This window comes from Scomber japonicus, chromosome 17, assembly GCF_027409825.1.
Source record: "Scomber japonicus isolate fScoJap1 chromosome 17, fScoJap1.pri, whole genome shotgun sequence".
Lineage (NCBI taxonomy): Eukaryota > Metazoa > Chordata > Actinopteri > Scombriformes > Scombridae > Scomber > Scomber japonicus.
Window position 1 is genome coordinate 15,983,773 of NC_070594.1, and position 18,158 is coordinate 16,001,930.

Consider the following 18,158-nt stretch of genomic DNA (forward strand, 5'->3'; position numbering starts at 1 on the left):
TGATACAGCTGTTCCCCTCCAGATCTCACTGTGTTCCCACACCAATACACACACTCATTCAGTCTCTCTGTGTGTGTGTGAGTGTGTGTGTGTGTGTGTGTGTTGGGTGCAGACTTACGTATTCCCTGGGGGTTTTCTTCCCCTTGAACATGTCACTCAGTGTTTTTGCATATGAATATCTCCTATATGGATTCCAGCATGAGTATTTGCGTGCATGCTTGTGCGTGTCTGTTGTTGCAGGGGCTTCCTGAAGCATTGTGTTTGGCAGGTATGAATGAGCCGGTCTTGTTTTTGGCTTTCTCAAAGCCCTCAGTCTGATGCAGCAGGCATTCCTGAGCCTCTCACTAATGGCCATCTTTTGTATCTGTCATAACTATTCTGTGTTTGTGTGTTGCTGTGTTATGAGCTTTGAAGAGAAAATGTAAGTGGTAAAATGCAATAAAGAAAATGCTGCGTCGCCTTTTCACTTTTCGCCAGATCATTTGTATGTTGAGTGCATGCATGCGTGTGTGTGTGTGTGTGTGTCGTGCATGTAAGGGGGCCTGGGTGATTGTTTGTGTGTATGTGAGCGCACACGAGCCCAGCGGCAAAGTGGAGTCGAGTCAGGGGAAATCACCCTTTTTTTCCCCTTTCTGTCTTTGTGAAGAATGGCCTTCCTCTTGCAACATACTGTACAGCACACACACACGCGCACTCTGCTGCATTATTCACAGCCACACTGGGAAATACACTAATGACGCTGCAGAAAGATCACAAATTTAAAACACCTTTTTAAGCGCACCTACAATACTGCGCTGTGCTTTTATCATTGACACCTCATTTGAAATAAGAAACCTCTTTTATTAACGTTCAATGATTAATTAATATATATTCTGCTGAATTTCTCCAGCATCATCCTGGAGCCTAAGAAGTTCTTAATGTTGGAAACAGGTTTTAAATGTTTTTCTGTCGCTTTGTTTTCCTAGGACTGAAAATAATTTCATAATAGTTCATTTTTACAAAGCTGCACTTGCTTCAAACATTTTAATCGCTGCCAGACACGTTTTTAACTAACACTGTCCCTGAGAAGAAAGCCTTTGATTTTTCTTTTTTCTCTCACTACTTGTCCCTGGACGTTGTGGTAATTTGAAAATCTTATCTTAATTAGCGTATTATGTAAGATGATTGTGGTGATGTGGTTTGTTTTTTCAGTGGAGACCCAGACGCCTTGACAAATTACCCACAACCCCTTAGGGTCCTGGAAGACATGGTGACCGCTGTGCACAACAGCGTTCAGAGTGGGTAGGTTATATATGTCCAATCACACACACACACACACACGCACACAAACCACATATATATGAACATACACTATATACAAACTGTAGAAACTTACTCTTAGTGACATTTATTTATTGCTTTCCTTAAACTGAATTGTCCTCATAGAGCAGAGGGTCAGATAAGACACTTCAAATAATTCACAAGCATGTCTAAATAATCCAAAATAGTGTTACTTTTTCAGTCATACATAAATCAAACAAGCCTCTGTTATTCCACCCCTGTCAATCTCTCTTTACACTCTGCCTCTTTTCAGCTCTATTCAAGGTTTGAAATTAACACCTGCAGAGGGTCAAATGCCAATAAATTGTCTGTTAGGCAGTTAAATCAACAAGAGTCACCTGTCAACCTTTTTTGAGATGAAGGCATTTTGACAGCACCGGTTATACCCTGGTCTGCTCTTTGTGACCATCAGCCAATCAAATCAAAATAATAATCAAAATAGCATCTAGTTTTTTCCCCCTACGCTGCCAACATTTATTTTTACACACAAATGCAGCAATGTAATGTTTTTGTAAGTTTTTGATTGATGGTGATTATAATTGTTCTTAGAATAGCTTTAACACCTACACGCTTTATCTCTTGCCACCTCATTTTTGCCTCACTCCTCCTGTCTGACTGCTGTCGTTCCCACCCTCTCTCTCACAGCATGGTGACTTCAGATGACCTGCTGGCGTGGCTGCGTCCATTCTGTGGTGACGCATCGTTACCTGTGAGGCCTCGGATTGACGTGCTGCAAATCCTGGAGAGTAACTTCAGCCTCCGGGACAGCGACGTTCGTCTTCTGCTGCTCTACAGAACACAGGCTGTTCTCAAAGACCGAGAGGTAACGTGAAAAGATGCCTGTCCCACATGCACACACATATGACTCATCAGTCACTTACTAACAGATTGTGAATGAGAGAGAGAGAGATTTTAAGCATACATTACTTGAGGAACAACTTTGATCTAAAGCACTTTAAAACAGAACTGCTGCTTGAACTGAAGGAGGCTACAGATGTCTGGATTCTTTTCTTCTTTTCTTTTCTCCAAGGTCATAACATCAAATACTGGGTCATTAATTTTGAAAAGGCACTAGGAATTGATTGGTGGAGAGACGAGTTAAGTGGAAAGAGAACAGAGTAGAAATGCGCTGGTGAAGACGTGATGGGGATAGATAAATAACTGACTCATCCTGTCATGAAACATGTGAATGTTGACATGTGCCTTCCCATCAAGTAAGATTATGGACTTGTGCAATAAAAAAGTGAATTGTACGGCTGGTCACAGGGATAAGTAGACGGAAGGAGCTCTTTACTGATTTAAATTTGTTCCTTGAATTACAAGGATATGTGTCATAAGTCATACATTAGATAAAATGATGTTCCTCTTTATTGTAATCTTTATAAAAGGAAATGAATATTAAATCTCAAGAGGTGATTCACTCCTGTCATCAAATAATTTTTTAAAAGTATTTGTAAATGGATTTCATAAATTTCATATCACACAACCTGTAAAGAGTCAACAAAATTTTGATCTAACAAAATCCAACTGAAAATGGCAGTGATGCATCAGAGTAAGAGCCTGAATACGTGTGTTCTGCACTAAACAAGACATTTGAAGCTTACAAAGACTAATGCAGTTATGTGTTTACTATTTTAAAATGTACACATTTTCAAAGGCACAGTCATGCTTGACAAAAGAAACATAATACAAAATCAAGAGCTCACACACATTTAAGGCATTTGCAGTGACAAAAACACACAATGCTGTGCTTAAGATATGGACCCATTTTTGGATAACACATTTAAGAATATGCAAACTACAAATGATGGTGAATCACTTCAATTGAATCTGTGGAAACAGGTCCTCAGCAGTGATTTGAACTGTGCTTTAGTAGGTTTTTCACAACAGAAAATGCCCTGCCAATGAAGATTCTGGCTCCTTTAGTCTTACTAATAGAGATAAATGTATTGGCTTCTTTGTTAATGTAAATGTGACACAACACTTACAACACTTAAAATGTAAGAGAGCACATAAATTCTTGTAAGCATGTGTTAATCCTCTGTATTGTACTGTAGTAGTGTGTAATACTGTATATGTATAGTGTCTGTGTTGGAGAATCCTGGTTGTTGGCATTTTTATGTTTGCACATGTGCTTCCACCTTCCCTTCCCACTGTAACCTACTATTGAGTGGCTAGTCATTAAGTTTCCTGGCTAATTATTGGTCTGAGCTGGTTAATTAATGTGTAAATGTATGCATGCAGCCGTGGGCCATTGTCAGTGCAGGTAGATAGGTGTGTGAGCCCAGACTCTTTAACTAATTGGGTGCACTCCCGACATTTGGCAGGCTCTGACGAATCACACTCACACAGGCGGGCGCACATGTGCAGTCTTAAGGGAGTGTGCATTCAAGGGATCAGTTAATTAATCTTGTAAAAGAAGTCTCGATGTAAGAGCGAGACTCATTTCAGATGAAGTGCCACTTTCTCTTCTCTTACATTTTGCCCCCTAATTGGAGTGACACTTCATTGTCTCTACTAGCTGTTGCCCAGCTGAAAGCAGTGGCACAGTATTCATATTGGCTAGTCTGGTGTCACCCCCAAGAAGAGCTGGCATTAATGGCAGCATGTTGATGCCTTGAGGCCTTGCCAGAGACATGGTAGTGCCCCTCTCTGACCTCATCATGTTGGCCGAACGCCAGAATGAGAGGAGAAAGCAGAGGAAGTGGAAGACAGGGAAGTGGTGCGCTCGAACGCCACTGACACGACAAGGGGAAAGAGGGAAGGAAAATAGTTGTTATTGTTCCCTCTCTGTCCCTTAAGTCCCTCAACTAATCAGCAACTCCCTTCTGTGTCCCACAGGCTACCACACACACACACACACACACACACAAAACCACTGTATCCATATTTTACTGCAGCCCTCCTGTGTAGTACACACATACACACATACATACGCACACTCATTCAGTCACACACAAACAGACTGCCTGCTGTGATTTCCATGACAACCGGGCTGTCGAGCCACAGTTTGTGAGTGAAACTGATAGCAGTAGTATGTTTAAGTTGGAGTTTCTCTCATCTTTCCTTTCCGCCGCTGTCTGTTTGCTATTCTGACAAAGGCGCCTGATTAATACTGTCGTCTGCGATCAAAGGCAGCCGCGAAATAGCTATATAAGCTCACACACACACACACACACATACAGCTTAGCCACATGTATATGTACACACATACACAGACAGGCACTATGTACGTCTTAATTCAGAGATGAGATGTAACCAAGTAACCAGGGTTAGCTAATATCGCTTTGATCTTCGAAATGAATCTGTCCTCTCTCTATCCTTTCTGTCTCTCACTTCTCTTCTTTCTGCCTGTCTGTCCGTACCTCTTCCTATCTCTGATGTGCCAAGTGTAAAACTCCACCTCTCTGTGTTTCTTTTTGGCTCTTTTCTCCTCAGTATCAACAATACCGAAAATCCATTTATGAATCAAAGGAGTAAAGCAAAACTTCTTTCACAGAGTTTCCCATGGACCTCAAAAGTCTTTATTTTCATTAATTGTTTGCTCCAAATGAAGAAAAAGGAAACGAATATTTTATTTTGGAAAGACTTATTCCACAACAGAGAATAAAACAGAAAAATGCTCATTGATCAAGAGAGAGAATATTAGAGGAGAAAAAACTACAGGCTGTTGTTTTTGATTATTCAAGATCAAAATTGCCGTCATTTGGCCCTTTTATCATTGCAACAACTCGGCTTGGTTAATTGTCACTGATAAATTACACCCATTATGCTAGACTTACATTATGTCTGCCCATGTTTCCCTGTAAAAACATTTTGATTTATGTAGGGATGTGGGTGTTATTTAAAATGCAACAAGAAGACTAAAAAGCAAATAATTAGCTGTGGGTTTGGCTATTAAATACTATTAAGGTTTATTGGGAGGAAAATGGTAATGTCACAGATATAAAGCATCATGTCAGGGTGATGTTGTTCAGCTGCGCCATTATTATTGTATTTGAATTCATCTGCCCTACTACAGTGATCCCACCTGACCACAGCTACTGACTTTCTGGCAGACAGGGCAAGCCGAAAGAAAACGATGATATTCTTTTACAACATAACAGGAAAGATGTAGTTTCTTGAGATCTTTTTTGACACAAGGATTTAATAATATTAGCTCAGACTGTTATTCCTTTGGTTGGAGATCTTCCAGGCAGTTGGCAGCCTGTCAGACCAAAATGAACTGCAGCAAATAGGGTCAATGGGATAAAAACAAATACTTCAAGCCAAAAACACAATATTTCAACCACCATAACAGAATCAAACTATATTTTTTTATTAGATTTCATAAAACCTTACTCTTCTATCTCTGTTCAGATGCAGGAATGGTTTGACATTTTGGAAATACACTTATTTGCAGAGAGTTTGATGAGAAGATTGAGAGGGGTCAGTCTTCTCAACTAACTCTAAAAAAGCATATAAGATTTTTACCAAACTTTTTTTTTTAACTAGTTTATTAATTGCAAACTTTTATTAAATAGTTTATCTTGCAGATGCTCACCCACTCTGACCTGGAAAAAATTATTTTCCCGTTTAGATTACTGCAACTCTCTCCTTTCCGGTTTACCTCAAAAATGTCTCTCTCGCCTCAGTTCAGAACACAGCAGCTAGGCTTCTTATTGGTTTGAACAGATGACATCACATCACCCCAATCGTCGCTTATCTTCATTGACTCCCTGTTCATTTTAGAATTGATTTTAAGATTCTACTGATCACTTTTAAAGTACGTCTGGGTCTAGCTCCAAACTACATAACTGACATGTTGACTCCGTATGAGCTCACCCACAGCCTTAGATCCTCGGGTGGGGCCTTACTGGTGGTTCCAAAGTCAAGGCTGAAATCTAGAGGGGACCGTGCTTTTGCCATCAGGGCCCCTCAGCTTTGGAACAACCTGCCCGAGGAAATAAGGCTTGCACATTCAGTATCTTCTTTTAAATCACTTCTCAAAACTCATTTCTACAGACTAGCTTTCATGTGATGTCATCTGCTTGTTTGTTTGTTTTGCTTATTGCTACTGTCTTTTATTTTATTTTATTTTTTTACTTTGTCTTATTTATTTTATATATTTGTATATTCTCATTATCTCCAACTGTATTCCATTGTCCTCTACTCTCATCTTGTCAATGTCAGTCTTGTTACCTCTCTCAGTGTTGTGTGTCTTGTTTTTTTATTGTAATGCTTTTGCTTGCCTTGTCTGCCAAAGCACTTTGTAAACTCTGTTTTTAGGGTTAGGTGTTATATAAATGAAGTTATTATTATTATAACTTTGTCTAATATGTTCCAGAGAATTCTTAGCTTTTCTCACTTCCTACTTATTATTTTTGTCTGATAAGCCTCCAACAGACTCTTAGATCTCTGACCGTGGGGCTCACAGCCTGCAAAGAAGTCAAACCAATTTATGTAAAAAAAAAATCTGAATTATCCCTTTACATTTTGCCTAAATAAAATAAGCAAAATAATATCCACCAGCTCACAAAGCCCTCTGATAAAATTTCATATTTGAATTCAGGGTGCAGTATAGCTAAAAGGCTGTTGGCTTTCCAGCTTTCTTTTCATTCTCCTGCCCGTCTCCTGATAACCTGGCTGTGTGTTTCAAGGCTGCATTGTGTATTCCTACATATCTGATTCACTTGCTGTGTAATCCTCTATCCTTGCCTCATTGCCTTCTGCGCACACCTCTTTGACAGTATGTCAAAAAAAAAATCCATAGATCCTCGCAGTCTGTTAGGATCTGAAAAGTGTTGTAGTATTTACATGCTTGTCCAAGCCTCCTTCTCCCTCTGCCTGCTTGTATCTGCATGTTTCTGCCTATACGTCCTCTTCAATATACAGTATACTGGCATTTCTGTATTATTCATCCCAGACAGACCCACACACATGCATTTATGCATGCCGGCCTGCGAAAAGACTAGACGAACACTAGTATGATGGATGCTGTTTTGCCCAGTGGTGTCCAGACTGGGTCAGGGCAGGCCATGTCAGTGGAAAGGCCACTGCATGATTCACAGCTGCTGTCTCGCACAACCCAGCAATGATAGATCAGAGGGAAACAGAATTAGAGAGAGAGAGGTAGTAGGGAAAATAATGATAGATCAGAGACATAAAAAGAGAAATATTCAAAGATGCTATTGAAGCAGAAAGAGAGAACAACAGGCTGCTTACCATTCCAATACATCATGCTTCCTTTCACCTTTAACATCCTAACAATCTCAGTACATACACAGACGTGCACACACACACACACACCTAAAACAAGGGAGGTATTAATGAGCTCAATTGAAATGGGTGTGAGAGGTGAAGCCAGAGATAGATTTTGTGACTTCATTATGAATGATTAGTCATAACAGCAGGATATCCAAATGTCACCTCTGTCAAGATTGGAGGGTCATTTTGTCTGTGTGCCTTTCTCTGTGTGTATATTATGCATTTAGCCTCCATGTCACTAAAAACAATATGCTGGGGGTTATTTGTGTATGGCATTTCACAGACAAACGGGTGACAAATGTCCACTGTGTGTGCTTATACTGCATGTGTGCATACAGGCTTGTGATTCACTCTTTGCTGTAGCCTTGATTTTATTGTGAGAATACAGTAATTACTGTGCTAAATCCCATGGCAGTGTTAACATTAATGCCCACATACACATATAAATACCACAGTGAAGGAAGGTGAACCCGGTCATTTCGTTAAGGTCTTCACACCTATGTGCACTCTAAATCATGCAGAGCGTAGGGAAAGGTTGTATGGGAAAATCTCCTGCATATGTGTGCTTCTGTGTGTGTACATGTGCATCAAGTCATCATCTGAGCTCATCACCCCATGATCATCAACAGCAATAGCTGATTCATGCTACAAGCCCCTTTCCCCCCTGTCAGTGTCATGGATCATTTGCTGTGGCACACCGTTGTGGTGTTGTGCTGTTTGGCCTTGTGTTGTGTTTCCTGTCTAATATGGATGAACTGAGCAGAGCAGAGCAGGATGTGTAGTTGCACTCTGTCAGCCTACAGTCTGCAGCTACATAGCCTCTGGACCCCACATGTTAGCCTGATCTAGCCTTCATTTGACTTTCCCAAAGGCTGCTTTCATTCCTGTTTATTTTACCTTTTAAAATGTACTGGGGTTTTTTCTCTTTCCGACTTTTAACTTAAGAGAAAAATATCACATTTATTGCTATGAAATACCAACTTCTCTTATGTACAGTTTTAATTATTGTTGCTGATCACATCTCTGCTTTGGACAGATCGATGACAGATGACAGATGATGATTTCATGCAAAGTCACATGGAATAAAGTACTCTGTGTACTCTCTACTTTAAGCTGGAATAATGCTTCTCCAAAGATATACAAACATGTATCTTAAATCTAAGCAGCAAAAGGTGTTATGGGATACTGTAGGTTGCAGAGACTCGCAGAGGATTCACTTGCACACCTTCCAAATCTCAACAATGTGTAGTGTGGAAATGTTTGTTAAGCAAGTTCATTGCTGGATTCAGTTGCTGTCAGGAGGCAGAAAAGTTAAATGTGTTACGTATAAGTATAAAAGAAACAAGAACATCTATGAATGACCCAATACACATTCACCTATATGCATCCCAGAGAACAAAATTCTGCCTTTACAGTATTCGATTTTGGATTATTATTATTTTTTTACTTAACGTAACTTACTTAACTTTTCTTTCATTACCACCGTATTTAGCATCTCACTGTTATCATGGCATCCAGACACACTCAGCATACGCCAGTCAAACTCCTGCATTTGCTATAGATCACACGTCCTGCTTATGCCTTTTACTTTACCTCTCTTTGTCTTTTTCCTGGTCTCTTAATCTCCTGGTGTCTCACTCAACCTTTATTTCTCTTTCTGTAGAAGGATAAGATGGTGATTCTCAATTTGTATGCACCAATTAAGCAGAAAATTACAGAATTCTGGAGTTTCTGGACATGGTGTAATGGGGAGAAGATTACACACGCATGCACACACAGGGACAGACCTGGACAATTCAAATGGATAAGTCATTTGCATATGGACCACATGCACATGTGGTTGATACACATAGTTTATTACATGATTAGTAGTGTTAGGAAGTCTGAATATTTGTCTGGGTTTTTATGCATTCATGAATATGTGTGTGAACATGTATGTATGTACAGTGCCAAGATTACCCAGGATTCATAGACTTAGCCCTGACAGACATAAAAAAAACCCACATAAAAGCAAAGGGTGACAACTGCACAGATGAGTGGCACATTTCTTTGTGACTAAAGTATCTCTTTGATAGGACAGGAATATAAACAGCGTGGGTTTTGTTGTTGGTTGCCAGAGCGATATGTTTTGCCGATTATTGCCATTTTGTGCCTCTGGTGCCATCATCATCATCATCATCATCATCATCTGCAGTCACTCGAGGCGAGTATGACTGTCCATTCATTTGGCTCTACTTGTGGATCTTCAGATGGCTCTAGAGGCCAATAAACAATCCACATACTTAGGTGCAATGTGGGCAGGGAAGAGTGGTGGTGGTTGGTGGTTGCTGAGCCTTTTTCTCTATTTCCTTATTATGCTGTCGCTTTGTGTCTGCGGCACTTACAGTATATGATGTGCAACTCCCAGTTTCCAGTTGCTTGATGTGATGTGGAATTTCATCAGTCTAGCCAGTGACTTGCAGACTTCCTTCAGCTAGGAGTACAGGATCTGTTTGGGGAGATGTGTATTGGACGTGCCTGGCCTATCCATTGGAGATTATCACCTCTGTACATTATTGTGGTGGTGATACTGGTTGTTGGCTTCCTCCAGAACACTGAAGTTGGGGCCTCTGTCCTCCCAGCTAATCCTCAGAGTGTCTCATAAGGATCTTTGGTGGTGTTGTTCCAGGGTTCTCAGATGCCTGCTGTAGTTGGTCCGTGACTCTGCTCCATACAGCATGGTGCGGACGATGATGGCTCTGTAGACCAGGTGTTTTGTTTGGGCTTTGAGGTCTTGGTCTTCGAAGACTCTCTTCCTGAGTCTGGCGTAGGTTGCAATGGCTGGGATTTCATCTGGACCTGTTGCCGTGTTGTTCATTAGGCTACTGATGGCATCTTGAACTTCTGTCATGATGCGAGGTTCCTCCATGGCTTCTCTATTAGGACTCTGTGGGATGTGGCTGATAATGTCTGGTTCAGTTGTGTTGTCAAGTTTGAGGAAGTGATCCTTCCATCAGGCATTAATGGACTCAATGTCATTTAGCAACTCAATGCAGTGGGTTTAAGCTGCAGTAGTTTATACCATAGATGGCCTTAGTAGCACTAAAAAAGTCAGCCATCATCCACCATCTCTTCTGTGTTGAGGTCTCGGTTGGATTGCTCTTTGTCAGGGACCTCCCTCTCGACCTTACTGCCATGGATGACCCTACCAGGTGCAGAGCTCCAGACAGCTCCACTCTCGGGATCTCCAGAACCTCTTCACCACGACGAGGTGACAATCCATGGAGAAGGGTTGTTACCTCTGGTGCATACACACAGACACACACACACTAAGATATTACACACATATCGACAAATGGGTTTAATTTTGTCTTGAACCAGTGCAAGTTGAAACCTGTAAAAGAACTTAAGGAATTGTTACACCCGGGATTGTGTGGAGAGAAAAAAAGACAGAGATTTGCAGAGGTGAAGGCCAGTCAGAGAGGAGAAGCTGGACAGGAAAGTTGAAAAAGATTTGTTTGATGAAAGCAAATGAGCCAGGACAGGAGCGAGAGGGTTATACAAGACGAGAATGAGAGAGCACAGTCTCTTCCCCGAGTAGATAAATAATAAATGTGATGGGTTGATGATTCAGTCAAAAAACACCAGAGAGGAGGCCTGCAATAAAATAAACAAGAAAAGAGGGTTTGTGGAGAGGGAGACAGACAAAAGGAAAAAAAGAGCCTGAGAACAGTTGAAGTGATAAGAGTGGGCAGCACAGAGCCAGATGAGAAAGAAGGAGAAAGAAGGTAAAAATCTTAGATGAAGGGTTGCCACTTATGCACTTTTATCTTTTTTGGCAAACTCTACTGTGTAGCACCAGGTAAAGGCTTTACTCAAAGAGGCATGATTCAGCCTGAAAATATGTGTGCTCAACCTTAAACATCATCTCACATCTACATTTGAATTACTGTTTTAAATTTTACATTAATAGCGTTTAGCTGATACTTACCATCATGAATGTTTTTGAGTATTAGTGCACACACCACACATCTTTTAGTAGTTTCCCTTTTCCTTGGCCTTCCTCACTCCTTGAATAATCATCAGCTCCTACATGTATGCATGACAGGTTGGAGTCTTGTGCAGAAATGGGTTTAATATTTAAATATATTGTAACTCCTGCTTATGTGTGTGCTTATTATTGATGTCACCATGGTGTCATGTCAAGCGTGTGTCAAGATATTTCAAGCTACAGGCTTGTTCATTCTTTCTAACCTTAATCTATTCTTTCTCTCTAACTACTCCTCTTCTGTGTTTTGTCTTTTGAGCTCCCCCTTTTTATCTCCTCTCCTCTCACTCTTCTTCCCCTCCTGAGGCGTGTACCATTATGTATACTCAGGTGCCATGTTATACAGCGTACAACGTACCCCAGATTACAGAAGGAGAGAGAGAGAGAGAGAGAAAAAAAAAACAAAGAACAAATAGAAGGAGAGGTTGGAGAAACTGCATTTGTTTGTCATTGTACTCATCTTGTCATGTCATACTTTGCATGCACAAGGGTGTCTGTGTGCATTTGTTTGTTCTCTACGGTTGTGCGTGTTTTTATCTTTGTGCTTATGTTTCGTTTGCATGTTTTATATGTTTCACTTTCAAGCTGTAATAAACTCCCTAACCCCCACAGGCCCTGAGGCTTTGCCCTTTTGGTGTCTGCTTCTCTTTGCTCTCATTTTGTCTGAAACCTGCACTCTCTTATCATCCCCGCTCATTTTCTCAGCATAGCTCAGTCTCTCCCTCTCTCTCCCAGCCTCTCTCTCCCCTTGTGAAGTGTGCGACCTCTGCAACATTATTCTGCCCGTCGCTTGGGACATTAGCCAGAGTGGGTCAATGAATATTGATAAGCTCATTCAGAGCACACTCAGTAAAGGCCAGACACAGAGATCTCTGGATCCCATGGCTCAACCGGCACTCCCAGTCGGATACATTGACATACCCACATCCAGTGTTCTCCCCCTCTCCTTTCCATAGCTTTTCCTCTCCCTCTCAGGTCAAGGACTCACATAATTGCCAAGTCACAGAGAAGATTATCAGGCAGATTTGTTGATGGGGGCATAAGTTCACTTGTATTTTACTAGCTTCTTTTGTCCACAGGGTCAGCTAAAATAACACAAAATTAAAGTTCCTTGTAGTGACTTTAAACGATCTAGTTAAAACTGACAAAAATTCTGAAAGAACACATTTTGTTTATACATAATGCATTACCAAAGGCAATGTGCGGTATCTGCATTTATTTTTATTAGTATGCAGATTCTATGGCAATCATTCTGGGGCAAACATAATCAGCCTCAAAAGGGGATAAACGGATGGCACTAAAACTTTTATCTCTACACCAGACTCAAAACTATAAGCCTTTTTTCTCATCTTCACTGCCTCTGTAGGGACATGCTCCCTGTTTATGAAGGCAGTATGTTAATAAATAAAGAAAAGTTTAGTAGACTATCACTTACAAACCTGGTAACTACATTGGCAGGAGGGAGGGAGAGTTCATGTATCCACCTTTAAACAAGGCCCTGGCCCACTAGTGCTGTTGGAGTAAAGCAAGAAAATATTGTCCAAGGTGAGAAGTCAATTCTTGTCGTGGGAATGACAGTCACAACATGTTAAATAATTTACAAGTCAGGAAAATCTTTACAGTAAAACCTTAAGAAAACCTGAACTATAGGAGTTGGGTGATGGAGTTGTTAAAATTGAGCAAACTGAGATGATTAAATGACTGTGTTGACTCCTGAGCCTTTTCTGTGCTATTACACTAAATAAAGAAAGCTATCCTCCATTTATTCAGCTCATTTTATACAAAAGCGAAATTGATCATACTCACTATCATGATTGGCAGGGGTAATAAGATGAGTTGAGTGAGAAGGAGAGAGCAGCCAAGACATTGATAGTATCACTCATTAACCTTTCTTCCACAATGTTAGTGTACAGAGGTGATGTTTTTTTCACCGCATTCTTTAATAAGTAATTCACAGGGTCAGGTCTTGTCAGATAGGAATTCATGACACACAAGACATGTGTGTAGCCTAACATAACAAGTGATGTGTAACCATATGACCATATGAATTAGTGTATGTCTGATGTTTCTGTTTACACATGTACCTGTGTCATTCCCACCTTGAAATGTGGTAAGTGTCTTTTTCCATTAACTAGATGTTTTACATCAATTCCATTACTGGGTTGTTTTGAAGCAATCAATACTGGAAACCTGATTCAGGATTCCCATACCCTAAGTTTCATCTAGATGTGCTTTTAAATTACATTTATGCCAGTTGAATTGTCTGCTTGAAATGTTTTGACTTGTGTAGGACACGAAAAAGCGGCTATTATCTACTTGTACAATGAGATGCTTTAAGGAAAATTTTGCCACATTTCATGTATATAAATTCCTCAGTGTGTGCTATATTGACCAAGACAGATATGTTTTCCTGCTTGTTGAGCCGCTCCAGTAGTGCTTACATGTATCAGGATTCACAGCAGCAGAATGATTCAGTTTCCGTTGACATTAAAGGGCAATTTCAGCAAAGGCACTGCCTGTCACCGTTTATTCTTGATAGCTCAGATTCTGGATGGTGCATGGCAGCCATATCCACTTGCATAGCTAAGGTAGCCTTGGCCTCTCCCTGTTGCATTTCTTCAACCGTTTACCCTGGCTTGAATAAATATGGCTAAATATCCATGTCACTCAAACTACTGTATGTCCACAACCTCCTCTGCATTCATATTTTGGGGTAATTTTCACTATTGGAAACGTAGCTAGTTTGCAGTACAAGGAGGACGTTTTGTGTTTGAGCAGCATCTAGAGCACGCACCCAGGCCACCCAAAGCCGGAAACTAGTAATCCAAGCTGAAATAGCCTGTAGTTCTTCCTTGCCCCCAACTATGCTACAGTAAGACATCAGATGACAGTGCTAGTTCTGGAAGAAAAACAGATTTTGAGGCACAGTGAACCTTGGCAACAACTGTAGCTGTTTTTCACATTATACCACTAATTTGGATAGCTAGAGATAAGGTTGAAAATCAGCGAAATGGTCCTTTAAGGTCTGTGATTTGCTCTATGATTGGCAATGTTGGTCTGTGGGTCCACCAACTTGGTCTTGACTGAAATATCTTAGCAGCCACTGGTTGTATTGATATGCGATTGGGCAGAGATATATCCATGATGGAGGATGAATCCTATCAACTCTGGTTATCCCCTGACTTTTTCACTTGTAATTGGTCAACATTTAAATTTCTACTTTGGTTTATGACCAAATAGTAGCAAAACTGAAGTATCTCCAGTGTGTTCAGACAGGACACAAAGCGTATTTTCACCTTGTGTCATTCACACATATTTGACCACAGGAGTGTTTATGTTTATTCACCCCAAGAAGCTAAAAAATACCTTAAAGTACGTTTGGTACAATCTCAATGGACACACTGAGTGTGTCTGTGGGAGTGTGTCTTGTGTCTTCATCAAAAGATGATTGATAAGCATTGCTCTCAATATCTACACATGTAATTATTTATATTTCAGTACCTACAGCCAATCTATGTCTGGTTTTATATCCTTGCTTAGTGCTCCAGTAGGAATCCCAGCTACAGGGTGTTTTCTAGGGGCATATAGAAGCCAAGCAACTATAATTGTTAGAGTTTCTTACTTCAACTCAGTACTTTACCAGCAGCACTAATTGTTCTGCCTCACACATGCAGTGAGTTATACCTCACACATCTCCTGTTGATTGTGAGCAATTGGGCCATTTGGTTTTAACATTTCCAGACTTGTTTTTTTTGTTTTGATTAGTTACAGCAAAGCATACATACAATGTTTTAGCCTAATTGATCAATCACTATAATCTTCTGAGCTACATCTTATAGACTCTGCCAGCTTCTTGTCCTGGCTGTAATCAATTTAAATACGAAATGACTATATAAACACTCATTGCTGTGTGAAATAGTCAGGATCTGTTTCACTGAAGGTTGTTTGTTCATAGATCAGTCAAAGGTAGATCATGGTAATGGACACGGTGGCTTTGCGACACGCTGTCTCTTCAGAACCTCAAGTAAAACAAGTATTCCATGGTTGCACTGTTAAATGTTTAATCATACACTTGAAATGCATCTAATATTACCCTTACCCCCTGGCTTCAACAATATGACATCTAAAATAAGTATATGAAAATAAGTTGCATCACTAACAACATAAATCAGTCATTGATGGAGAGTAAAACAGACATTTGTTTTAAATAAGTAGATTATTATGAGAACCGCTATTATTCGATTCTTATGCGCCAATGTTTATATTTTATTTAGGATTAATGAAAAGCATGAAAGATGAACAAAATAGCCACCGTTGTTTCTCTTCTCTCAAGTGTCTCTAACAAATTGAGCATTCTGTTTATTTGCTCAGACTTCACTTCAGACACTGAAATCATGTCCATCTAATCAGCACTGGAGGAGGATTCTCATTACAAAAGTGGGGTGAAATTTTTCAAGGAGGCCCCTAATTTGCACATACTGACACTTCTATCCCAGTTTTCTCATTTAATATCATGATTGTGCAACTTCCTCAGGGTACTGAATGAATCAGTGCTTGACAAAAAATGTAAAGGACAGCTGATAAACACAAAATGTATATTATTTTATACTATTCAATTCTATTTGTGAATATATACTGTATGGATACATTTACAAATTGGTCCTTTAATAAACATTTTGGCACATGCAAAGGCTTTAGCATTAAAACTTCTGAGTCACTCTAAAAATCAGTACATATCTGTCAGGTTTGTATGACTGAAGTTATAATAAGCTGTTTGCTATGACAGAACATTAGGCCATGGAAAGACACCCACTGTACCCAAACATAGCTTCATTCACCAAGCATTTTTATAGCCAGAGGAGCCTTTCAGCACAATCAGCAGTGCTCATTTACCAATAAATGATGGTACTATATGCATTTTTAAAAAGATAAGGTGAAGTATACCACATTTGTATCAACAAAATGTAACAAATATAAAGCAACACCTTTCACCGATGCGATGAGTTCTGCAATTCTGCAGGAGCTTGACCTTGAACATCCATGCTGCATTCTTAATTTACACTGTAGCTGGTGAGATGTAGTAGGTGTTGAAAAAGAAATCCCCAATGACATTATTCTTCTTTGTCTGGTTTTTATTTATTTATTTATTTTTTTCATTATTGTTTTTCAGGGCCGATGCCTCACTTAGCTAGCTGGTAAATCCAAAATGATTTGACACCATTGATGAAGGTGACATTATGACAAACAGCTTCAGTGCTTTATTATCAACCATTCATCAGCATCAGCATAATGTTTTTCAATAAAAACAGGCGCTATTGAGTTTTCAACTGTAAAAAGTAGCTGAGATGCTTCTCTGATGGTCTCACTGGATGAGATTGAAATTGCTGCTGTTTGAGACTGCACTTATTCTATGAGATGGCCGTATTTCAGGTGAGCAGTAAATCAGTAAGCAGAGATTTTCAGCAGTTTACAGTTCACATCACCAGTTTGTGTTGGGCCTTCAGTTGGATGTATGAGCTTCATTGAGCAGAATGATGTGTGTCCAGAGTTTTACACTAGTAAGCTGTTTTCACATTCATCCATTGAATGAGGAAAGTTTCTCTGTGCTCACCTTATGTCTGAGTTGAAGGTGTGTACCCAGGTGGATGATTTGTGACATCACAACTAATTTGTTTTCAACTGGTGTCCAGTATGCAACATACACAAGGGTGATGTGGAAACCTTTGTGCAGATACTCACTTTTGATACCAAAACAGTAGCATGTGGTGAAGTTAAGCTAATTCATCAACTATCTTTAAGGATTTCCGTAGGATTGCTTAGACATTTTTCTATCTGTGGTGCTATTGGCTGTTTTTGCATTGCCAAGTAATTTTACCGATCAAACCATCTAATTTTTCTCATTTAAAATGTTTCTTTCTTTAAAAAAAAATTGAGATCAACGTATGTTTTTTTGTACATATTGTTTCTATTGCCCAACTCATACATCAGTGTACTTAAAGAATACATTGAATTATTAATAATGACAAAACTTGCTAGCTAGCTAAAGCTTCCTATGGCCCCTAAATATTCACATTAGCTCTTTACTGTTTTTATCTAACATGCGTATTGCCTGCAAATAAAAATACCTCAAAGCCTGGTTAGGGGCTCAAATCACTGGATGCCCACCCTTGATGTTTTCCTGTGGAAATGAAGTGTATTTCCAGGCATTCTTCATTCATTCTGTATGTGTGTCTAAAATTATCTACAGTATTACCTTCAAGTGTCACCTGTTTGTTGAAAGCAGTTCAAATTTTAAGGACTATGGTAGAGCGCTTTGATGTTAGAATATTTATTTACTGAGTTTATTCCTTTAGGAAAGGCGGCGACATATGGAGGAAATTAATTCACAGGAGTTTATTGAAGCTCTGTTTCAATGGCATTCAGCTGATTGTTTTTGATTGCATGTGCACACCTGCGTGCCTGTTTGCATGGTCCCCTATTATGTTTTGGTGTGTGTGTGTGTCTGTTTGTGTGTGTCTGTTTGTCTTCTAAATGAGAGTGAAAGAAGTCTCATGCCAGTAACTCT

The 18,158-nt window shown here is 39.8% G+C and overlaps 1 protein-coding gene across 1 annotated transcript in view; it reads left to right on the forward strand.

Moving 5' to 3' along the window:
• nbas (NBAS subunit of NRZ tethering complex) overlaps positions 1–18,158 on the forward strand; it is a 158,229-nt gene that overhangs the window by 116,902 nt on the left and 23,169 nt on the right. The window contains exons 48-49 of the mRNA XM_053336782.1: positions 1,192–1,281; positions 1,966–2,143. Of these exons, the coding sequence (XP_053192757.1) occupies positions 1,192–1,281; positions 1,966–2,143 (268 nt within the window). The remainder of the gene's footprint in view (positions 1–1,191; positions 1,282–1,965; positions 2,144–18,158) is intronic.